The sequence below is a fragment of the Haliotis rufescens genome, unplaced genomic scaffold (assembly GCF_023055435.1).
Source record: "Haliotis rufescens isolate VD_foot unplaced genomic scaffold, xgHalRufe1.0.p SCAF_22, whole genome shotgun sequence".
NCBI lineage: Eukaryota > Metazoa > Mollusca > Gastropoda > Lepetellida > Haliotidae > Haliotis > Haliotis rufescens.
The window spans coordinates 1,592,501-1,610,576 of record NW_025963913.1 but is presented as its reverse complement, the minus strand read 5'-3'; the positions used below and the strand labels follow the sequence as shown (position 1 = coordinate 1,610,576).

General features: G+C 38.8%; 1 protein-coding gene across 4 annotated transcripts in view; it reads left to right on the top strand.

The window, feature by feature from the left end:
- The window catches only part of LOC124116612 (voltage-dependent calcium channel subunit alpha-2/delta-2-like), an 80,733-nt gene that overhangs the window by 55,241 nt on the left and 7,416 nt on the right, over positions 1 to 18,076 (top strand). For all 4 annotated transcript variants that reach the window (XM_048401419.1, XM_048401420.1, XM_048401418.1 and 1 more), the window contains 13 exons: positions 2,226 to 2,252; positions 5,194 to 5,262; positions 5,945 to 6,051; positions 9,972 to 10,073; positions 11,172 to 11,335; positions 11,900 to 11,970; positions 12,519 to 12,603; positions 13,556 to 13,617; positions 13,957 to 13,983; positions 14,247 to 14,275; positions 14,494 to 14,608; positions 16,159 to 16,286; positions 16,672 to 16,754. In XM_048401419.1, coding sequence (XP_048257376.1) covers positions 2,226 to 2,252; positions 5,194 to 5,262; positions 5,945 to 6,051; positions 9,972 to 10,073; positions 11,172 to 11,335; positions 11,900 to 11,970; positions 12,519 to 12,603; positions 13,556 to 13,617; positions 13,957 to 13,983; positions 14,247 to 14,275; positions 14,494 to 14,608; positions 16,159 to 16,286; positions 16,672 to 16,754 — 1,069 coding nt within the window. The remainder of the gene's footprint in view (positions 1 to 2,225; positions 2,253 to 5,193; positions 5,263 to 5,944; positions 6,052 to 9,971; positions 10,074 to 11,171; positions 11,336 to 11,899; positions 11,971 to 12,518; positions 12,604 to 13,555; positions 13,618 to 13,956; positions 13,984 to 14,246; positions 14,276 to 14,493; positions 14,609 to 16,158; positions 16,287 to 16,671; positions 16,755 to 18,076) is intronic.

The following is an 18,076-nucleotide window of genomic DNA, read 5'->3' as shown; positions in this document are numbered from 1 at the left end:
CGGTTTGTGTAGGTACTGAGCAGGACCCAGGAAGCCACAAAACTACCTGGACCCGTGGTTAGTCATGTGATGTTTTGTTTAACTCTTTCAACACCGTAGGCTGGTATACCGGCCAAGAAGCATTGAGTCCCCAGACACTGTAGGCCGGTATACCGGCCAAGCTGTAGTCACGACAAAATAGTATATATTTTTATGGACCTATACCTGTAATATCATTCATTTATTAAATCTATCACATTTCACAATATCTGAAATATTCAGTATTCCATTTCAATTAATCATTTTTTATCGATAAATTAAAAAATGATTCACTATTTCCCGCGATGTTATTGAAAATAAAATTCTCAGACACAATTTTCGACAACGGGTCCACGTTGAACATGTCAAAGAGCAAAATAAAGACGTTTTGAACAAATCTTTAAATATATTATACAAAGTAATAAATTAAATCAACAAAAATATATCTAAAAGTAATCAAACTTACATCTAAGTTATTATTTCCATATTTTCGTGCGATCGCGTGTAATGTAAGTCAAATGACATCTCGGCTTTCGTCACCTTGAATTCTCGGCTCGGACACGATGTTTATTGCAAAAATATATGCATGAAAAATCTTTGTCACAGCTCGTAACCAAGCACGATACATTTACGAAGTGATTTCCTGCTTAAAACGTTCAGAACACGATTTAACAAAAATCTTTCATCAACTTCTGAAAATTATCAAACATGAACTTGGTATCACAGCTGTAATTTGATTGGCTGCCTTAGGTCACGTGCTCAAATTTGACCAATCACGAACCTTGTAGCAGATTTCGGCAAGAAAGCGTCATTAGAAACCAATTTTAATCCAATGTAATATCTTGTTATAACTACGGAAATAAAACCAGGCAATGTTACGAGCGTGTAGATGAAGGAATAAGCTTTCCAGCTATGTGTCACATGCCATTCTTCAACGAACGTGTTATTCATACCGTACGAAGTCTCGAAAGTGGATTTTATGAAATCTTATATTTGACGAAAATCGTCAAGTTTTTGCTTCCTTGGTCCTTAATCTGGATGTTAACCACATGTCAGCTTACTTTTTTTATTTACAACGAACTTAATTAAGTTGTAAATGCATTATTTTAAATAATGTGAAAAACATAACTTTCATATTTATAAACCATAGGATCAGACCTTTCAAATGGTGTATAACATGTAGTAGCAAATATATTTTACAAGCAGATATTTTCTTTGATAAATGTTGGCTTCCTCGATCACACAAGAGTCTCTGGGAACTTGGTGTCCCAGCAGTAAACACTTCTGGTTGACTGGTGTTGAAAGAGTTAATGACCAAAATTCACAATAAATCCATGCTACCCATCTTCTATATCTCCAGAGCTAGCATTTCAGTAAACCTACACTTACTCCTGGATCGATTCCTGTGGTTCTTGTGATCTCAAATTACCCGTCCTTGATTTTCATCATCATTTTTACCAACCAATCAACTGACACATGGGAAAGGGAAAGGCTTAGGGAGGTAACTCGTATCACCTAGAAACCAAAGCCATAGCCAGTTTTAATGGACATGAAGACACCCTTTCCGTCAAGAATTTTTTTTGAGTGCTTTCTTTTGCCTGTCAGTCAGTTTTTCAATGTTTGAATTTCTCGCAAACTTGATCATAGTCAACGGGTCTGCCCAACCCAACATTGAGGCTTGTATATAACTTGCATTCTGATTGGTACGTTAGACCTAGCAGAGAAGTCAAATAAATTGCAGGCGGAAATCAAGGGTCCATAATTTGACATTACGAGAACCACGGGAATGGATCCAGGGCTTTGCATAGGTTGAAAATGTGAGCACTGGCGATAGAGAGGATAATGGTTACACTACAAGTCACTAATGTTGGCATTTCTTTCCGACTGTGCACGCATTCCTTCTGACTTTTATATGTTTGAACATAGATAAAGCTTCAGTCAACTTCAGTGTATGCATGACCAGTTTCTCTGATCCCTGTATCTAAATACTTTTTGCCAGGGCTCCAGTAGAACAATTCCCAATTGGACATTTTGTACCCAAATCTTGAGACATGGGGCGCGCACCCATGTAGGGGCAGGTATTGGAGGTCGGGTACCCAGATAGTACATTTGGGCTTGCCCCAACCCTTGTGACTATGTCTCGGTATGTTTAGACTGTCTGACTTTCAGGGATAGTTCACAATGCTGTATTATTGTGATATTTTCAGTGCAAACGCGACCAGTGGACCCTACAGGTGTATATTACTGACATGTTTTCTTCTTGCATCTGGTTGCTGCTGGCTTGAGTGGTGATGGTCATGTGATGAACAGCATCTTGTTTTCCACTTCAATCTCACACAGTTGAAGTACCACTAACTTTAACAGAGTGACATAATTACGTCACCATCCTTTGTTGGGGTCATTGTTGGCACAGGTTCTACAGAAATGTACCCCAGGTACCTTTCTGTATACACAAATGTACCCCTTGGCCCCGTTCCACAATCAGAACTGCGATTGCTGTGCGTCTGTGTTAAAGTATTGGAGTTACGATCAACTTGGCGCTGAGATCCTTTTGTGGAACGGGGCCCAGGTACCTTTCTGTATACACAAATGTACCCTAAACAAAATCGGAGGACCGAAATGTACCTTAGAGCGGCAATTTCAACAGTGCTAAATCAGGATGAATAGCAATGCACCAAAAAGGTTCCTTTGCCAAATCAAGGAAGATTAATTCATGGCAGGACCTCAAACTTGTTTGCTCTGTATTAAATCCATGATCAGATTTGATAATAATGCTCTGAATTTTTCTGCTAGGGAATTAAAGATCAACAGTAGACTTTGGAATACACGTATGTGGTCTCATACATATTGCCAAACTAGGGTACATTTGTGTATTACAGAAAGGTACATGGGATATTGAGTGGTATTGGCTTGACCTTGGCATTGGCTTCATATCTCATGCTTTGGATGACCTCTGTATTCTCCTTTCACATGGCTGGCCTTGACCCTCTAACCTCTGACCTAGCTAAACTGTCTCTTGACCTTTGTCATATTTGATGTTAGTTTTTTAATTGGGTTTTGTCAAGAGAATGGCAGAGTTGTATAGTGTTGATATCCCTCCTGTTTCCCTGAAAACTAATTTTAGTTTGTTACTGTTTGGACTGAGGATGTATACTAGCAGAAAACAATTCCTGTGCACCATAAAAAATCACAATAAAGGAAAATTGGCATGGAAATTTAAGAATATGTACATGATAATCGCATGTACAAACACTTTCTCATGATTACTGATGATGACCCAGAAATTACATGTGCATTCTGGTAATTTCTTGCAACGTCATTGATGGCTCTGAAAATGAGTGGTTGCATGCAAAGGGAATGCTTGAAATTGAATTGCAAAAAAATGTTATTGCTGGGCAATTTGGTGATCATAGTAAAACCATACAGTACCAACAGACAGATTACATCCGACCTCATGCTGGACATCTGGCCCGTGATGATCCAGGGTAGAATAGGTCTTCAGCAACCCATGCTTGCCGTAAAGAGCGACTATGCTGGTCGTAAGAGGTAACTTAAGGGATCGGTTGGTCAGGCTCGCTGACTTGGTTGATGCATGTCATTGTATCCCAATTATGTGGATCAATGCTCATGATGTGAACCACTGGATTGTCTGGTCCCTACTTGATTATTTACAGACCGCCGTCATATAGCTGGAATATTGCTGAGTGCGGCGTTAAACAACAAACAAATCAAAAACAAACATGCTGGACATCCATGAGTAATGTCATGTCATGCAAGGTGATCATATCTGCCTGCTTCACCAAAGAAATGAGTCTGACAGCCCGATGCATCACTGGCTTATGTCCGATTAGTGCAAGGACTGTGAGGAATTGATTACGACAGCATAACATCTGACCTCAACATCCAGCTGTATGTCCAATTTGCTGCTACATCATCAAACTGGCTGGCATGGTCAAGACAACATCTTGAGGTTCAGGTTACAGGATTGGATGATAGTCCTCTTCTCAGATGGGTCCAGGTAATGGCAGCAATAATGGCTTTCGGCGTGTTTATAAATGTTTGATGGAGCATTTTGCTGACATGACTGATGGTCATCGTTCTGCATTCAGTGGTGGGAGTGTAATGGTATGGGGAGGCATGATAGGACGCCTTTAGTTGTCATCGAAGGCATGTTAACAGGTGTCCTGTACCATGACGTCTGTTCAGACCCTTGGACGTCACGTCACGTTACAGCAGGACATCGCATGCCTTCATGTTACACTGCGGTCACACTCTGCACATTGAACCTGTGTGGGCAGGAATGAAACCTTGTTTACGCTGACTTCCCAACCAATCGTAGACGTTGGTCCAATTGCATCAGGCTTTGGTACAGATCTAAAATGACATCCCACAAGCCCACATCTTGTGTTGTCAATGAGGTGCTATTGTCACTCTAGTGAAACTGCAAATGTTGTATCCAATACTAACTTGTAAACTAACAAGTGACTCTAAAAAATTGATCTTTGCGTGATGCACAGGAGCATTTTTCTGCAAGTACCGGGTATATGTGTTTGTAGGCCAGTTGTGATATTTCTGCAGATTTTGTTGCCTAGTTATGTTTGAGTGTTTTTCAAAACAGAACTTCTTGACATTTACAAACCCCCTTAAAATTCATATATAGAGTGAATCCATTGACATTTTAAAAACAAATTCTTATCAGATAATATTTTTATATTTTCATGTAAACATAGATCAAGGTGAAGCCAGGGAAAAGGTTACCTGTATTCTGACAAAATGTGTTTTGTCGGTCACAAGAAGCAGAAATTCCACAACTGCCTTAGTTTGAGATGTGACAATATCAACTTTGTTTTATCTCGTAATGGGCTAGTTTATCGTGATGATTGTCAAAGGGATTGTATCATAATTGTCATGAGTGTTTTCTATCATTTCAAACTGATTATCCTCAGAATCATCCTTATAATGTTTTGTTTAACTTTATTTTTCTTATAACATGTTTACAATCCATATTCAATGAGTTCCGATTCAGTATATTCATAAACATTGAGTTTCAATTCAGAATATTCTGGAGGTCATCTAGGTGTAATGAAATTAGTCGTTGAAGCAAGGTGAGCTTCAGTACCCACTGCATGACTGTCACCAACTACTGCAGATTGTAACTACAGACATCTTTTGCAGTGACACTGAGGGCCATATTTTCACTTTCTTGAGCTCAAATGGAGGATTAACAAGGGTCTTCCCAAAGAAGTAAGTGGCTTGATATACTGAATCTCCATAACTGTCTAGTTTGTTGTTCAATGCTTATCACAGCAGTATTCCAACTATTTAAAGGTGACCTGTAATTTTCTGGACCAGACAATAATATGAATGAACTCATGAGCAACAATCCACACGATCCTGTCCATTAAGTCGTCTAGGTTGATAGTGTAGGGCCTTGGATTTTATAAAAAAAAATTCAACTGACCCTGTACATTCTTGAAAAAATAATGATTATGCTTCATACTGTTGAAAGAAAAAGAAATTTCCTGCCCCCCAAAAATACATTGTTGCAAAATGTACGCTTGAAAAAAATTCAGGCTCATAGTTTAAAATAAATATCTGGTGGCTAAAAAACAATTATTCTTAATACAAAGTCTCAGTGCCCCCCTTCCCCCCCCAAATCAATTGGTTGGTCCCTTAGGACCTATTGTTGTCACCCTGAATGTCAACAAGTCAGTCAAAGGGGCCCAGTGATCTAAGGCACCACAATTTGGTGTGAGAGGTGCTATCTCATATGTATGTTAGTGCATAAGAAACCTCTGACCCCTCTCCACATCCTTGCCCTGTAATGAATGACCGGTCCCTTACATCTTGTTGACTCATTTTAGTCTTGACCATGTAAGTGTTTATTAACAGATAATGAATGTCATGTGACATCTTTCTTTCCCAGTGCGAGTTCTTCCTTCATGAACCAGCGGGACCCAAAGACATCGCACTACTACAAACGAATTCTGTCATCAGATAAAAATGTTTTCTTTATTGAACCATTCTCAAAATGTAAGTACCTTGAAAGATTTTGTTGTTTATCAAGTCCTCATCTCAGTGGAAAGAAATTTGAATGCATTCATTGCAAATTTATAATAGTTAACAAATAGCTTTTGAAGCCATTCTTTCAGGATTGCTGAATGCTAATCTCATTAAATGAGATCTTAGTTCTCGCTATCACTACACAAAGATCTGACAACACCCCATTTGCAGGTCATGTCCAAGCAACCTTTCATCCCTGAAATCAGAGCATCGCTTACAAGATCGGAGAAGTGAATCTCTGAATGTGTTTTCTTGTTTCAGTGGTATAAACATTTAAAATGGAGATTTTCTAAGCCCTTGGCAAATACTCCCATACTATTTGGCCATCTTTTAGTCATTCCAGAATATTCTTGTGTTCAGTTTTCAAATTTTGAATCGAGCTCATAGTCAAAATATTTTTAAGGGATAGTCTGGAATGGAGGTTGCCATTTTGAAAAATAGTGCCATAATGGTCAAGAAAGGTGCTTTTTGATCGATGTCGACTTCCTGTTTGTCATTTCATTGGATGGTCAAAGGTTATTATCCTCCACCACGAAGTGGAAGGGGGATATAGGAATGGGTGCCGTCCGTCTGTCCGTTTCGTTTCCGGAGCAGAACACAAAAACCGTGAGAGATATCTTAACCAAACTTAGCACATAAATAGGCCTTGTGGTGAACTGGTGCCTTTTGATAGTTTGGGATTTTTGAAAACATTATTTTTCGAGTTTCCATGGCAACGACTTTGACAGACTAAAAATGGTGGTAATCCTCGTTTTCGGAGCAGATCTTGAAAACCGTAAAATAATTCTTCACCAAACTTGGCACATAGATAGGTCTAGTGGTGAACTGGTGCCTTTTGATAGTTTGGGATTTTAAAAAAAATTATTTTCGAGTTTCCAGGCTTTGACTTATACTGAAAATGGCGGTAGTCCTCGTTTCCGGAGCAGAACTTGAAAACCGTACAATATTTCTTTACCAAACTTGGCAAATAGATAGGTCTAGTAGTGAACTGGTGCCTTTTGATAGTTTGGGATTTTTAAAACAAATATTTTTCGAGTTTCCATGGCAGCGACTTTGACTTAGACTGAAAATGGTGGTAATCCTCATTTCCAGGGCAGATCTTAAAAACCATACAATATTTCTTCACCAAACTTGGCACATAGATAGGTCTAGTGGTGAACTGGTGCCTTTTGATAGTTTGGGATTTTTAAAAAAGTCATTTTTCGAGTTTCCGAGACAACGACTTTGACTTAGACAGAAAATGGTGGTAATCCTCATTTCCGGAGCAGATCTTGAAAACCATACAATATTTCTTCACCAAACTTGGCACATAGATAGGTCTAGTGGTGAACTGGTGCCTATTGATAGTTTGGGATATAATTCTTAATTTTTTTTCGAGTTTCCATGGCAACGACTTTGACTTAGGTTGAAAATGGAGGTAGTCCTCGTTTCCGGAGCAGATCTTGAAAACCATGCCTTTTAATAGTTTGGGAGTTTTTACGAATGTTTTCTTAGCAAGAGCATAACTCAGAAACCGTTAACATATTCTACAAAAACATCTACACAGTGTTGCCTGAGAACCGTTACCATAATAACCTAATTGAGATGTATACCACTTGACAAAGGGGCTTTGACAAGGTATATGGTGAATACATGTGAAAACACAATTTACAAGTGGCACCCGAACCAGCCTACTTCATCACAGTGCATGGTGGTAACATGAACAGTGGCACCTGAACCAGCCTACTTCCTCACAGTGGGTACCAGTAACATGAACGGGAACACGCGAACTAGCCTATTTCCTCTCAGTGCCGTGACGCAAGAAAGCGAAGTCCTGTCAATTTGAAACATGCAGTACCAATAACTGCTGTAACAGCCTTGTTCTCTGTGTGATACAATGCTAAATCTGTCATGGTTGAAAGAAAACAGTATCAAGGAACTTTAGCATGCGCCCTTACAATCCACAAGTCACAAGGTAGCACCTATGAGTAGATGATTGGGAACATGACAATTGCACAAGGAAGTAAATTTAAAGCCCAGCCTGGTCAAGTGTAACGATGCTCAGTAGAGTCAAATCAAGGAAAGGCCTAAAGCTTGTAGGTTTTGATAAATACAAAATTGTAGTAAACAAAAAAGCATTGGATGAGATGACTAGATTGCGGAATGAAAGACTGTTCACCTGGACACACCCTGTAGAGAACAGTCATGGTGATGGACTCAAGGTGGCTCACTTGAATGTTCGATCCCTCAGTGCTCATTTCAAAGATGTGAAGAAGGACAAGTTTGTTGGTGTGCTTGATGTTTTTTGTTTCACAGAAACACACATCAGTGATTACAGTAAAAGAGACCTGCCAGGATATAAAGTCTATCCAGGAGACACTACACATGTTATTGCTGTGTATGTTTCAACAAGTTTCAAGAACAGTGTCCAGCTATGTGATGTAATGTCATCTCGCAGTATTGAATACATTTCCTTTCTTGTTGGCAAGTTCTGCATTGCTTGTGTGTATGTTCCTCCAAAAGTGTCATGGAGACGGTTGTCGCATTCACTTTCTCATTTCATGCAGAAACTTCAGGAACTCTCCAAACAGCATGAATGTGAACATGTCCTAGTTACTGGGGATTTCAAATGTGATCTGAGTGAAAAACACAAACTTAAAGATTTCTTTCATGTGCGGAAAATGACTCAACTCATTCACTCTTCAATTCACTGTCTAGGAGCTACACTGGACTTGTTGTTTACTGATCATGCCAGTGCTGTAGCATTCCAGACTCTAGTCTACTACTCAGATCATCAGATGATTGGTGCTGTACTTCTCAGTACACCTCATGGTGACCCCTGCTCTCAATGATCTCTAATTAAAGCAAGAACTCCCTTAATTCTATGATTATTGTTTAAGTTATAACACATCTCATTACAAATACAACTGTAAATGCATCTTAAACCTACACAACTGTATAAAAACTGCATTGCATCCTATCCTGTATATATTCTTGTCAACCATATTCTGTACTTCACTTGCTTGATACCGGTGTAAGAACCTACACCGAAATGTCGCTCCTAATTGTAATAAAGAAGTTGTTCGTCCATATGTCTCATCCTTACTCATTACAAATACAGTTACGTATTCTATCATAAACTGCAGATGGCAAAACAACACCAGTAATAACTTTTTTAGTGCTGCAATTAAGCCATTACTAAAAGGTCCAGTGAACATAGTTCACAGGAGCTGATGCACTGCACACAACCGGACATGTCATATTGGCGGGGGATATGAGTATTTCATGCTTGTTCTAACATGATTCTAAGGTGACCTGTAATAAAATGTTCTCAGATCATTGGTGTGGTGGTAGCGAGCGGTAAGATCTGATTTTAATGAGATTGTCTGAATCCTAAAACTGTTATGTTATTTTAAATTTGTTTGTAACTCTTGACCAGTAATTGTTACTGTTTGTTACTTTGATGAGAGCTAATTGAATTGAAAATAAGATTGTCTGGCCAAGCTTATAACAATGGAAAGGTTTAGAAGCCATCTTATAATATTAAAGAGGTCAACCTCCGACACCAATTGCTTGTGTCACAAGAATTTCAACAAATGTGGCAAAGAAATTGCCTTGATTATTATTTTCCACTGAATAATATGCACCTCAATTTAATTGTATTATTATTATTATTATTATTATTATTAGCATTCTTGGGGAAAATCTTGTCCAGTGATAATTCTCAGAACTAATATTTGTAATGTTGCCAGTGCAAAGTGAATTTTACCTGAAATTGAACATTGGAAGGAACCCATACTTGGTTTGTTTATTGCATTCATACCTAACATTGCATAAAATGTGAATATTATGATTTTAAAAGATGTTGGAATCCATCTGTGTAATGTTTTAATGTACTTTTGCTTGTACAGCGGTTCAGGATGGAAATGATACCATCCCCCCTGATGTGACAGTTGGAAAAGCTTTTGCTGTCAAGAATAATTCCAATGGAAAAACAGCTTACAAGCCTGGAGGTAGGACTTGACCCTGCATTGTAAAACTTATGTTGTGTGCTGCAGTCGGTTTGGTTGAATTTTTTTGTCAAATGTGGCTATAAACTCGGACATCTTCTGGACTTGTAACTGCAAATGAAGACTTTTTTTTCCAGACTCAAATCTGTAAAATGTTGCATTCCACTTGGTGAAATGTATATTGAATTCATTCTTTATCTTTGTTCAATCAGTGATTTATCTAGACCTGCTCAGAGTCAAAGTCTGCAACAAATGTCAGAAAAACTCTCCAAATCCAAATTAAAGTATTCCCAGTTCATGCTGTTATCCTTCAACCTAATGTGTCAGCTAAGTAGAGGCAACTAGTATTTCACTGATAACAGGACCAATACAGAGGAAAAGGTTTCAATGCTTGCTTTAAGTTTATTGCTTTGAATGCAATGTTTAAATTCAAAGTTAAAATACCTCTGAACTTTCCAATTCCAATTTTGAACAACAAAAAGAAGATTTTGTCCAATTTGCCATCCAAGCGCACCTTGTTTTGATCCCTTGTTGATATTTATCAGAACAACAAGAATTTAGTTTTTGTCCCAGCATCCCTGAGTGACTTCAACTGTTGCTGTTGGTTAATGTCTACCTTTTGGGAGGTCGAGATCAGAAAATGTGTGAGTGACCTTTGGATATAAGGTCAAGGTCACATCTAACAGAAAACCTTTTTATTCTGAGTGGTCTGTTTGTGTTGCCACAAGAACATGCAAACACTTTTCGAGTTACTTACTGTTAATGTTTGTGTTTTACAATGTCAATAACATTGTGATGAAATTTCCAAGCAACAATAACTCAATGTTTTTTAATCTACTGCGCCAACTGGCACGAAGTGATCTAGGTGTTAAGATGAGCATGACTCCCATACTTTATCATAGACTTAAAATAGTGATATCACTAAGGTCTCTTTTTGCAAGTGGGCCCTGGTGATTAACAGTCTATATCAAAGATTTCAGTTCACAACCCCCCAAAATATTCAAAGTTCACCCCACCCCACATACCAAAAACAAAACAAGAAAATCTTCACAAATGTACACATTCTTCAAATGTTCAGAGTGGTGTGTTTGTTTGTTTCAGTTATGGGAGCACAGTTTATGTACAGCAGAGTTATTAAGAGCCTTCACGATTTTACAAAAGGGGACAACTATTATGACTGTGAGGATGTAAACTTTTTAAATTGTTACCTGGTGGATGAAGGGGGTTTTCTCATTGCATCCAATCAAGAGGATCATAACATGCAGGTAAAGTGTCTCCCGTTTGTGACATCACTAATTTGCATATCATGTGACCAGATTTTGTTCTGCATTTATTCTCAAAAGTAGAACTGTCTGGCCCAATGGACGACTGTAAGTGCGATTTACAGATTATATTGCAGAATTAAAGAGGTATGCTACTACACATCAAGGTGACAGTATCACCAGCTCTCCATAGGGCGTTGATGTCTGCATGTAAAACAGTACAACTATTGTAAACAAAATGAAATCTTTTCACTTTTTAGGATATTTTCAAAAAAACCTTTATGATTTATTTACATATGTTTATGTAAATGTATACGTATTTCAAGAATGAAATAGATGAAAGACATGTAATTAGTTGAAGGGGTGCTGTAAGATTTTTGGATTGTCATCTCTCTTGCCTGTGGCCGAGGTAAAAGATCAGTCACACCTTTTTGTCCTGAATTGATGAATAGCTTCACCTGTAATTGTTTGTTAGAGTCAGTGATACTCTATAATGCATTTGTTATCGTGCTTGGATATAAGCCCATGACAAATAGACTATTATTGATGTGTTTTTTCTCTCTTCAGATTGGTCAGTTTCTGGGTAAAGTGGACCCTCCTGTGATGACCAAGCTTTTTAATGCCTCAATTTATAACAGGTAAGGACAATCAGCCTTTTAGGTGCTTGGATGACTTATTAACATTAGACCGCCTCCGTGGTCTAGTGGTAGAGTGTTCGCCCAGAGAGCGAAAGGTCCGGGGTTCGATCCCCAGCCGTGTCATACCAAAAGACGTTAAAAGATGGTACTTGTTGTTACCCTGCCTGGCGCTAGGCATTAAGGGGCTTAAACAAGGACTGGTCGGCTCGGAGTCAGTATATTGTGTCTGAGTGGGGTATTCAGGTTAAACTGTGGCATGGTATCTCAGTGAGCTAGCACTATAAATCTGCATCAATCCGAACTAGTACAAGCAGCCACACACACACGTGCGTGCACGTCGCTATATAAGTGCAAAAATCTTGGACGCGACATTAAACACAATTTCACCTCACCTGTTAACATTATTTGTAGTCAAACTGACACATTTAATGTTAGGTGAGCTTCTGTACTATTCTCTTTTTTTTATTTTCATGTGAACAGTCCTTGGATGGCTTCAAACACTAAAAATAATTACTGTTATCAATAATTCATCACATCTATGTTTACAGGATTAAGCATTATGACTACCAAGTCACACATGATTGCACATCGGATGAAAAAGAAACTAGTGCTGGCTTCTCTTCGTTTAGAATTGTGAGTACATTCTGTTCCCATGACTTGTCTGTATTCCAATCTGTATTGCTTTGCATTGCTATCACAACCTAGGATTGATTGACAAGTGTTTCTTCAACTAATTCCACGTAACATTTACAGTATCAATGATGTCCCTTGTAGGGATTCCGGGTTTGAATTGGTTTCCAGCAAGCTGTGTTGTTCGTTGAGTGACTTAATGGATCGGGTGGTCAGATTAGGAAATCCTGACGCCATGGATTGTTGCTGACCATATAAATCTCTTGACTGTCCGGTCCAGACTTGTTTATTTACAGGTCGCCATGAAAAAGCTGTAATAATGCTGAGTGTGGCGTTAAACAACAAACACACTGATTCACAATATCAGTAATGTTATCTCATTACATTAACTTGTGCTGGCAGTTATGACTCCAGGTTTTCACTGGGTAAAAAGTGTCATCTGTCACTCCTAACAGAAATATTTTGAAGTTCTTGCAGTCATATTTAGCTCACCTGAACTCAAAGAGAGAGAGAAGCAAGAGATAGACAATGATTTTGACAGAATCAGTATGGCAGACCAAGATGGTCGTTCAGAATACCTCATGTTAACCTTCGAAGTTGCATGATTAGAATACACATTCCAGCTATCACTTTCCCAATCTGGTAAGATATGCACTTAATAATTTGGTCGGATGAAAGGTCGTTCTGACGTGACCGTTATGGGATGTCCTCTGTTTTGCAGAAGCAAGAACCAAGTTCTGATTTCAATGACACTGTAGGCCATAATCTGTTATGTGAAAAAAGTCCTGATTCATCTCTCAAAGCGAAACCTTTTCAGTAAATTGATAAAACAGCATTTTCTCTGTCACTCTTTAGCCATTTTAAAACTAATGTCAGGTTTGTCCAAAAAACAAGAATGAAAATTTTTCAGCCTTACTCTGAAATACTGAACTTATCTCTTGCCATTTCATTGCAGCCCTCCATCAACTTGCTATACGATGCTCTCACACTGAACTGGTGGACAAGTAAATTTTTCTGGTATGTTGAGAAGAGAATGTCCCTACAAGAATCAATTAGATGACTGTTAAATGATAACTTATTTAGATTTTCAACCAAATTTTTTTTTGATGTGAGGATGGAGGGATTTATTTTATATTATTTTATTTAAAACACGTTCCAGTGTCATGGTTTATTGCTCATGCTATCACCCTCTGTTTGCTTGACCCAGATTTGATTATTTATAGGTAACTGTAGTTTTACATATCTGACACTTGCTCACATTGTGCCAAGTTTTGCATAATAACATAACAATATATACCCATGACTATCACTAATGTATGTTTGTAAGAACTTCATCAGTATTTGTTTTTCTTCCAGGGCATATTTGAATTTCAACTTCTGGAAGTAAGTATTCTTATCATAAATGCATTTTGAGTTTCCTGTTGTATTAATTCATAGTAAAGTTGCACAACAGGTCCATTTTGTTGTGAATATTGAATTTGATTGGATGTCATAGGATAGTCATTTGGTTATCTTTAAGAAGTTTCTTTGCTGTCTGCCCTTAAATAAACCCCTTTGATTGGTGGATCATTATGTTATAGTCATGAATGTCACATATTAGATGTTGTGAAATGAATAATAAATATATTTATTTCTTTTGTGTTTAGCTCATGGTTCTCGCCTCAAGAAACATATGGTGAGTAGGGGTGATGAAATATTGATGCCAAAATTAGATGCATTACATTTGTCAAAATCAATATGTATCGATATCAAATGGTATATGTTCCCATAAAAATGCAATCTGCCACCCTTCAACCTTAAATTATTTAAAACGAGTCCCTCTACTGCTATTGTGGGACTTCCAAGAAGGCCAAACAGTTTATGGAACTTACCAATTTGACTGTTTTCTTGTAGCAAATGACGAGAGCTTGACAGGAAGTGCCGAGACATGTGTTGAGGTCATGTATCAGTACTACTTCGGCACCAACAAGACCATGACTGACACTGCGGAATGTGGTAACTGTACCAGGTGAGTGTTGAAGTCATGTATCAGTACTACTTCGGCGCTAACAAGACCATGACTGACACTGCGGAATGTGATAACTGTACCAGGTGAGTGTTGAAGTCATGTATCAGTCCTACTTCGGCACCAACAAGACCATGACTGACACTGCGGAATGTGATAACTGTACCAGGTGAGTGTTGAAGTCATATATTAGTAAAACTTTGGCGCTAACAAGACCATGACTGACACTGCGGAATGTGATAACTGTACCAGGTGAGTGTTGAAGTCATGTATCAGTACAACTTCAGCGCTAACAAGACCATGACTGACACTGCGGAATGTGATAACTGTACCAGGTGAGTGTTGAAGTCATGTATCAGTACAACTTCAGCGCTAACAAGACCATGACTGACACTGCGGAATGTGATAACTGTACCAGGTGAGTGTTTAAGTCATGTATCAGTACAACTTCGGCGCTAACAAGACCATGACTGACACTGTGGAGTGTGACAACTGTACCAGGTGAGTGTTGAAGTCATGTATCAGTACAACTTCGGCGCTAACAAGACCATGACTGACACTGCGGAATGTGATAACTGTACCAGGTGAGTGTTGAAGTCATGTATCAGTACAACTTCAGCGCTAACAAGACCATGACTGACACTGCGGAATGTGATAACTGTACCAGGTGAGTGTTTAAGTCATGTATCAGTACAACTTCGGCGCTAACAAGACCATGACACTGTGGAGTGTGACAACTGTACCAGGTGAGTGTTGAAGTCATGTATCAGTACAACTTCGGCGCTAACAAGACCATGACTGACACTGCGGAATGTGATAACTGTACCAGGTGAGTGTTTAAGTCATGTATCAGTACAACTTTGGCGCCAACAAGACCATGACACTGGAGTGTGACAACTGTACCAGGTGAGTGTTGAAGTCATGTATCAGTACAACTTCGGCGCTAACAAGACCATGACACTGTGGAGTGTGACAACTGTACCAGGTGAGTGTTGAAGTCATGTATCAGTACAACTTCGGCGCTAACAAGACCATGACTGACACTGCGGAATGTGATAACTGTACCAGGTGAGTGTTGAAGTCATGTATCAGTACAACTTTGGCGCCAACAAGACCATGACACTGTGGAGTGTGACAACTGTACCAGGTGAGTGTTGAGGGGCCTTGGATTATTTCTGGAACTTAGATATTTTTTCAGCTACAGCCTACAGCAGCTAAACCAGTACCCAGGTATTTATTTTATTCAAAAATATGAGCCTGAATTTTCTTGTAAGAAAGACACCTTGCAACAATATATTGTGCAGCAGACATTTTCTTTTTTTCAAGTCTGAAGCATTTTCTCTGACAATTTATTGTTTTCGATAAAATCCCAGGCCCCCAGAATGTCAATGGTCAGTCCCAGCTATACTTACAGATATGGGTACTTCTAATGTTTATCTGAAGGTTCCAGGGTTCTTAGCATCCTAGATATTGGTACTGATGCTGATGTTGATCCAGAGGTTAATCTTATTACTATCCAAGGTATCTGTACTCATATTGTTGTGTGTCTCTAGGACAATCTTAGCCTCCCGGATGGATATGCACACAAACCTGTTGCTGGTGGTGACAGACCCAATCTGCTCCGAGTGCAACTCTGCCTTCAATGAAATGCCGCAGGCACCAGTCCAAGTCAGTGATGAAGGTGAGACAGTGTTATGCACTTTCACAGGTTTAACCATCAAGCCCTTAGGAATAATGGGTTATCAGCCCTTGTTTGAATGTGAAGTGCAAGCCCAGAACCTTTTAAACTGTATATTCCAAAAATTCCTCACTGTCAGTTTAAGAAAGAAATATAGAAAAACATGAAATGTCAACCCTACTAGGAAACTTAACTGAAGTCAGCCTATTTTTCAGATGATATATTGTTATCCATCTGTATTGTCATGAACAGTTTCATGACTTATGATTTATGTTTATGATTTAGTGGAAAGTTGTATCAGGTGCCTGATATTATGAGACAGGTAAAGCTTGATGCTGTCAGGTAACGTTCTGAAATTTGGTGCAAATAAGCCTTCTCTACCTTACAGAGGAAAAGGAGGTGATTTGTGACATGGCAAGAACCCCACGGTACAGAAAGCCGGTACAGGGATGCTATAGCAAGGACCCAAGGGTAAGTCAGTCAGTCTGCGTACCATCTTCTCAAGATACGCAGCAGGGTGCCCAGGGCAGAACAGTCTCCAGTACCTCATACTTGTGGCAGTTGATTAAATCAAGGATAGGGTCGTCAGGATCAGTGATTTGACTGATTGTGTATCAGTTTAAGCAGTCATGGAAACACTGAACATGCACAACGAGTATCTGCATTGTCGAAGTATGGGACGGGTTGTTAGGGGGAAGCCCTACTTATAACAGTGGTAATAATATGCTGTTGGAAAAAAAAGGCTACTTTAAGTTGGGATTGTGAATGTGAGTTGGATTAGAGGGGCATTGGCTGAATCAGTATCTTGGGCACTACATCGTAGTGTGCAGAGTTTTGTCCCTTAGGCATACAAGGATTCAAGGCATGTTGGGAATTTGAATTTGTTGATTGAAGGTTTTACCAGTGCTCATGGTGTTTATCAGTGGTAGACATCTATGACTTGTGTCACATGGGCTTTCTTCTCATATAAACCGGACATGATAGAACTGAAGAGAAATGTTCAAAGTGGTATTCTTCCCAAGTCCACCATGGATTGAAAATAGAAAGTATCGATCATATATAACTCCATGGAAAATATGATTCTCATCAGAACCTTTATTTTTGTCAATGACATATCACCAGAACTTTGGCATCAGCAGTCAGTGGAACAGAAAGTAGCTATTTCTGGATTCTCTGTAGGTTTTGGTTAGCATCGGTCTTAAGTTGCATGTCATTGTACTCTGGCATACAACAGTATTCACTGCCTAGTTCACTATTCCCAGACCACCCTCTACTATGGCAGTGTAACACTTCCATTCAAATCCTGACCATTAATATCAGCCCTGTTAACATCAAGATAAACATATTTTTTTAACCTTATCAAACCGAATAGTATTTATCACCTTGAAAGAAAATAATTTTCCCAACATGTTTTAAGTGAAAAGAATTTGATTTTCATAAACTAATTAACCATGAAGATCTGGGTTAGAATAGGTCTTCAGCAACCCATACTTTATGTAAAGGCGACTTTGCTTGTAAGAGACGACTAACGGGATCGGGTGGTCAGCCTCGCTGACTTGGTTGATATATGTCATCGTATCCCAATTGCGTGGATCGATGCTCATGATATCCATCACTGGACTGTCTGGTCAAAACTTGATTATTTACAGACCGCCATCATATAGCTGGAACATTGCTGAATGGGGCATTAAACAACAAAAAAACAAAACAGGAACACATGCTCATGATATAGTCAGAATCATACAATCAACTCTGCTTTTAGAATGAATTTTATGATGTTTATTTAATCTATT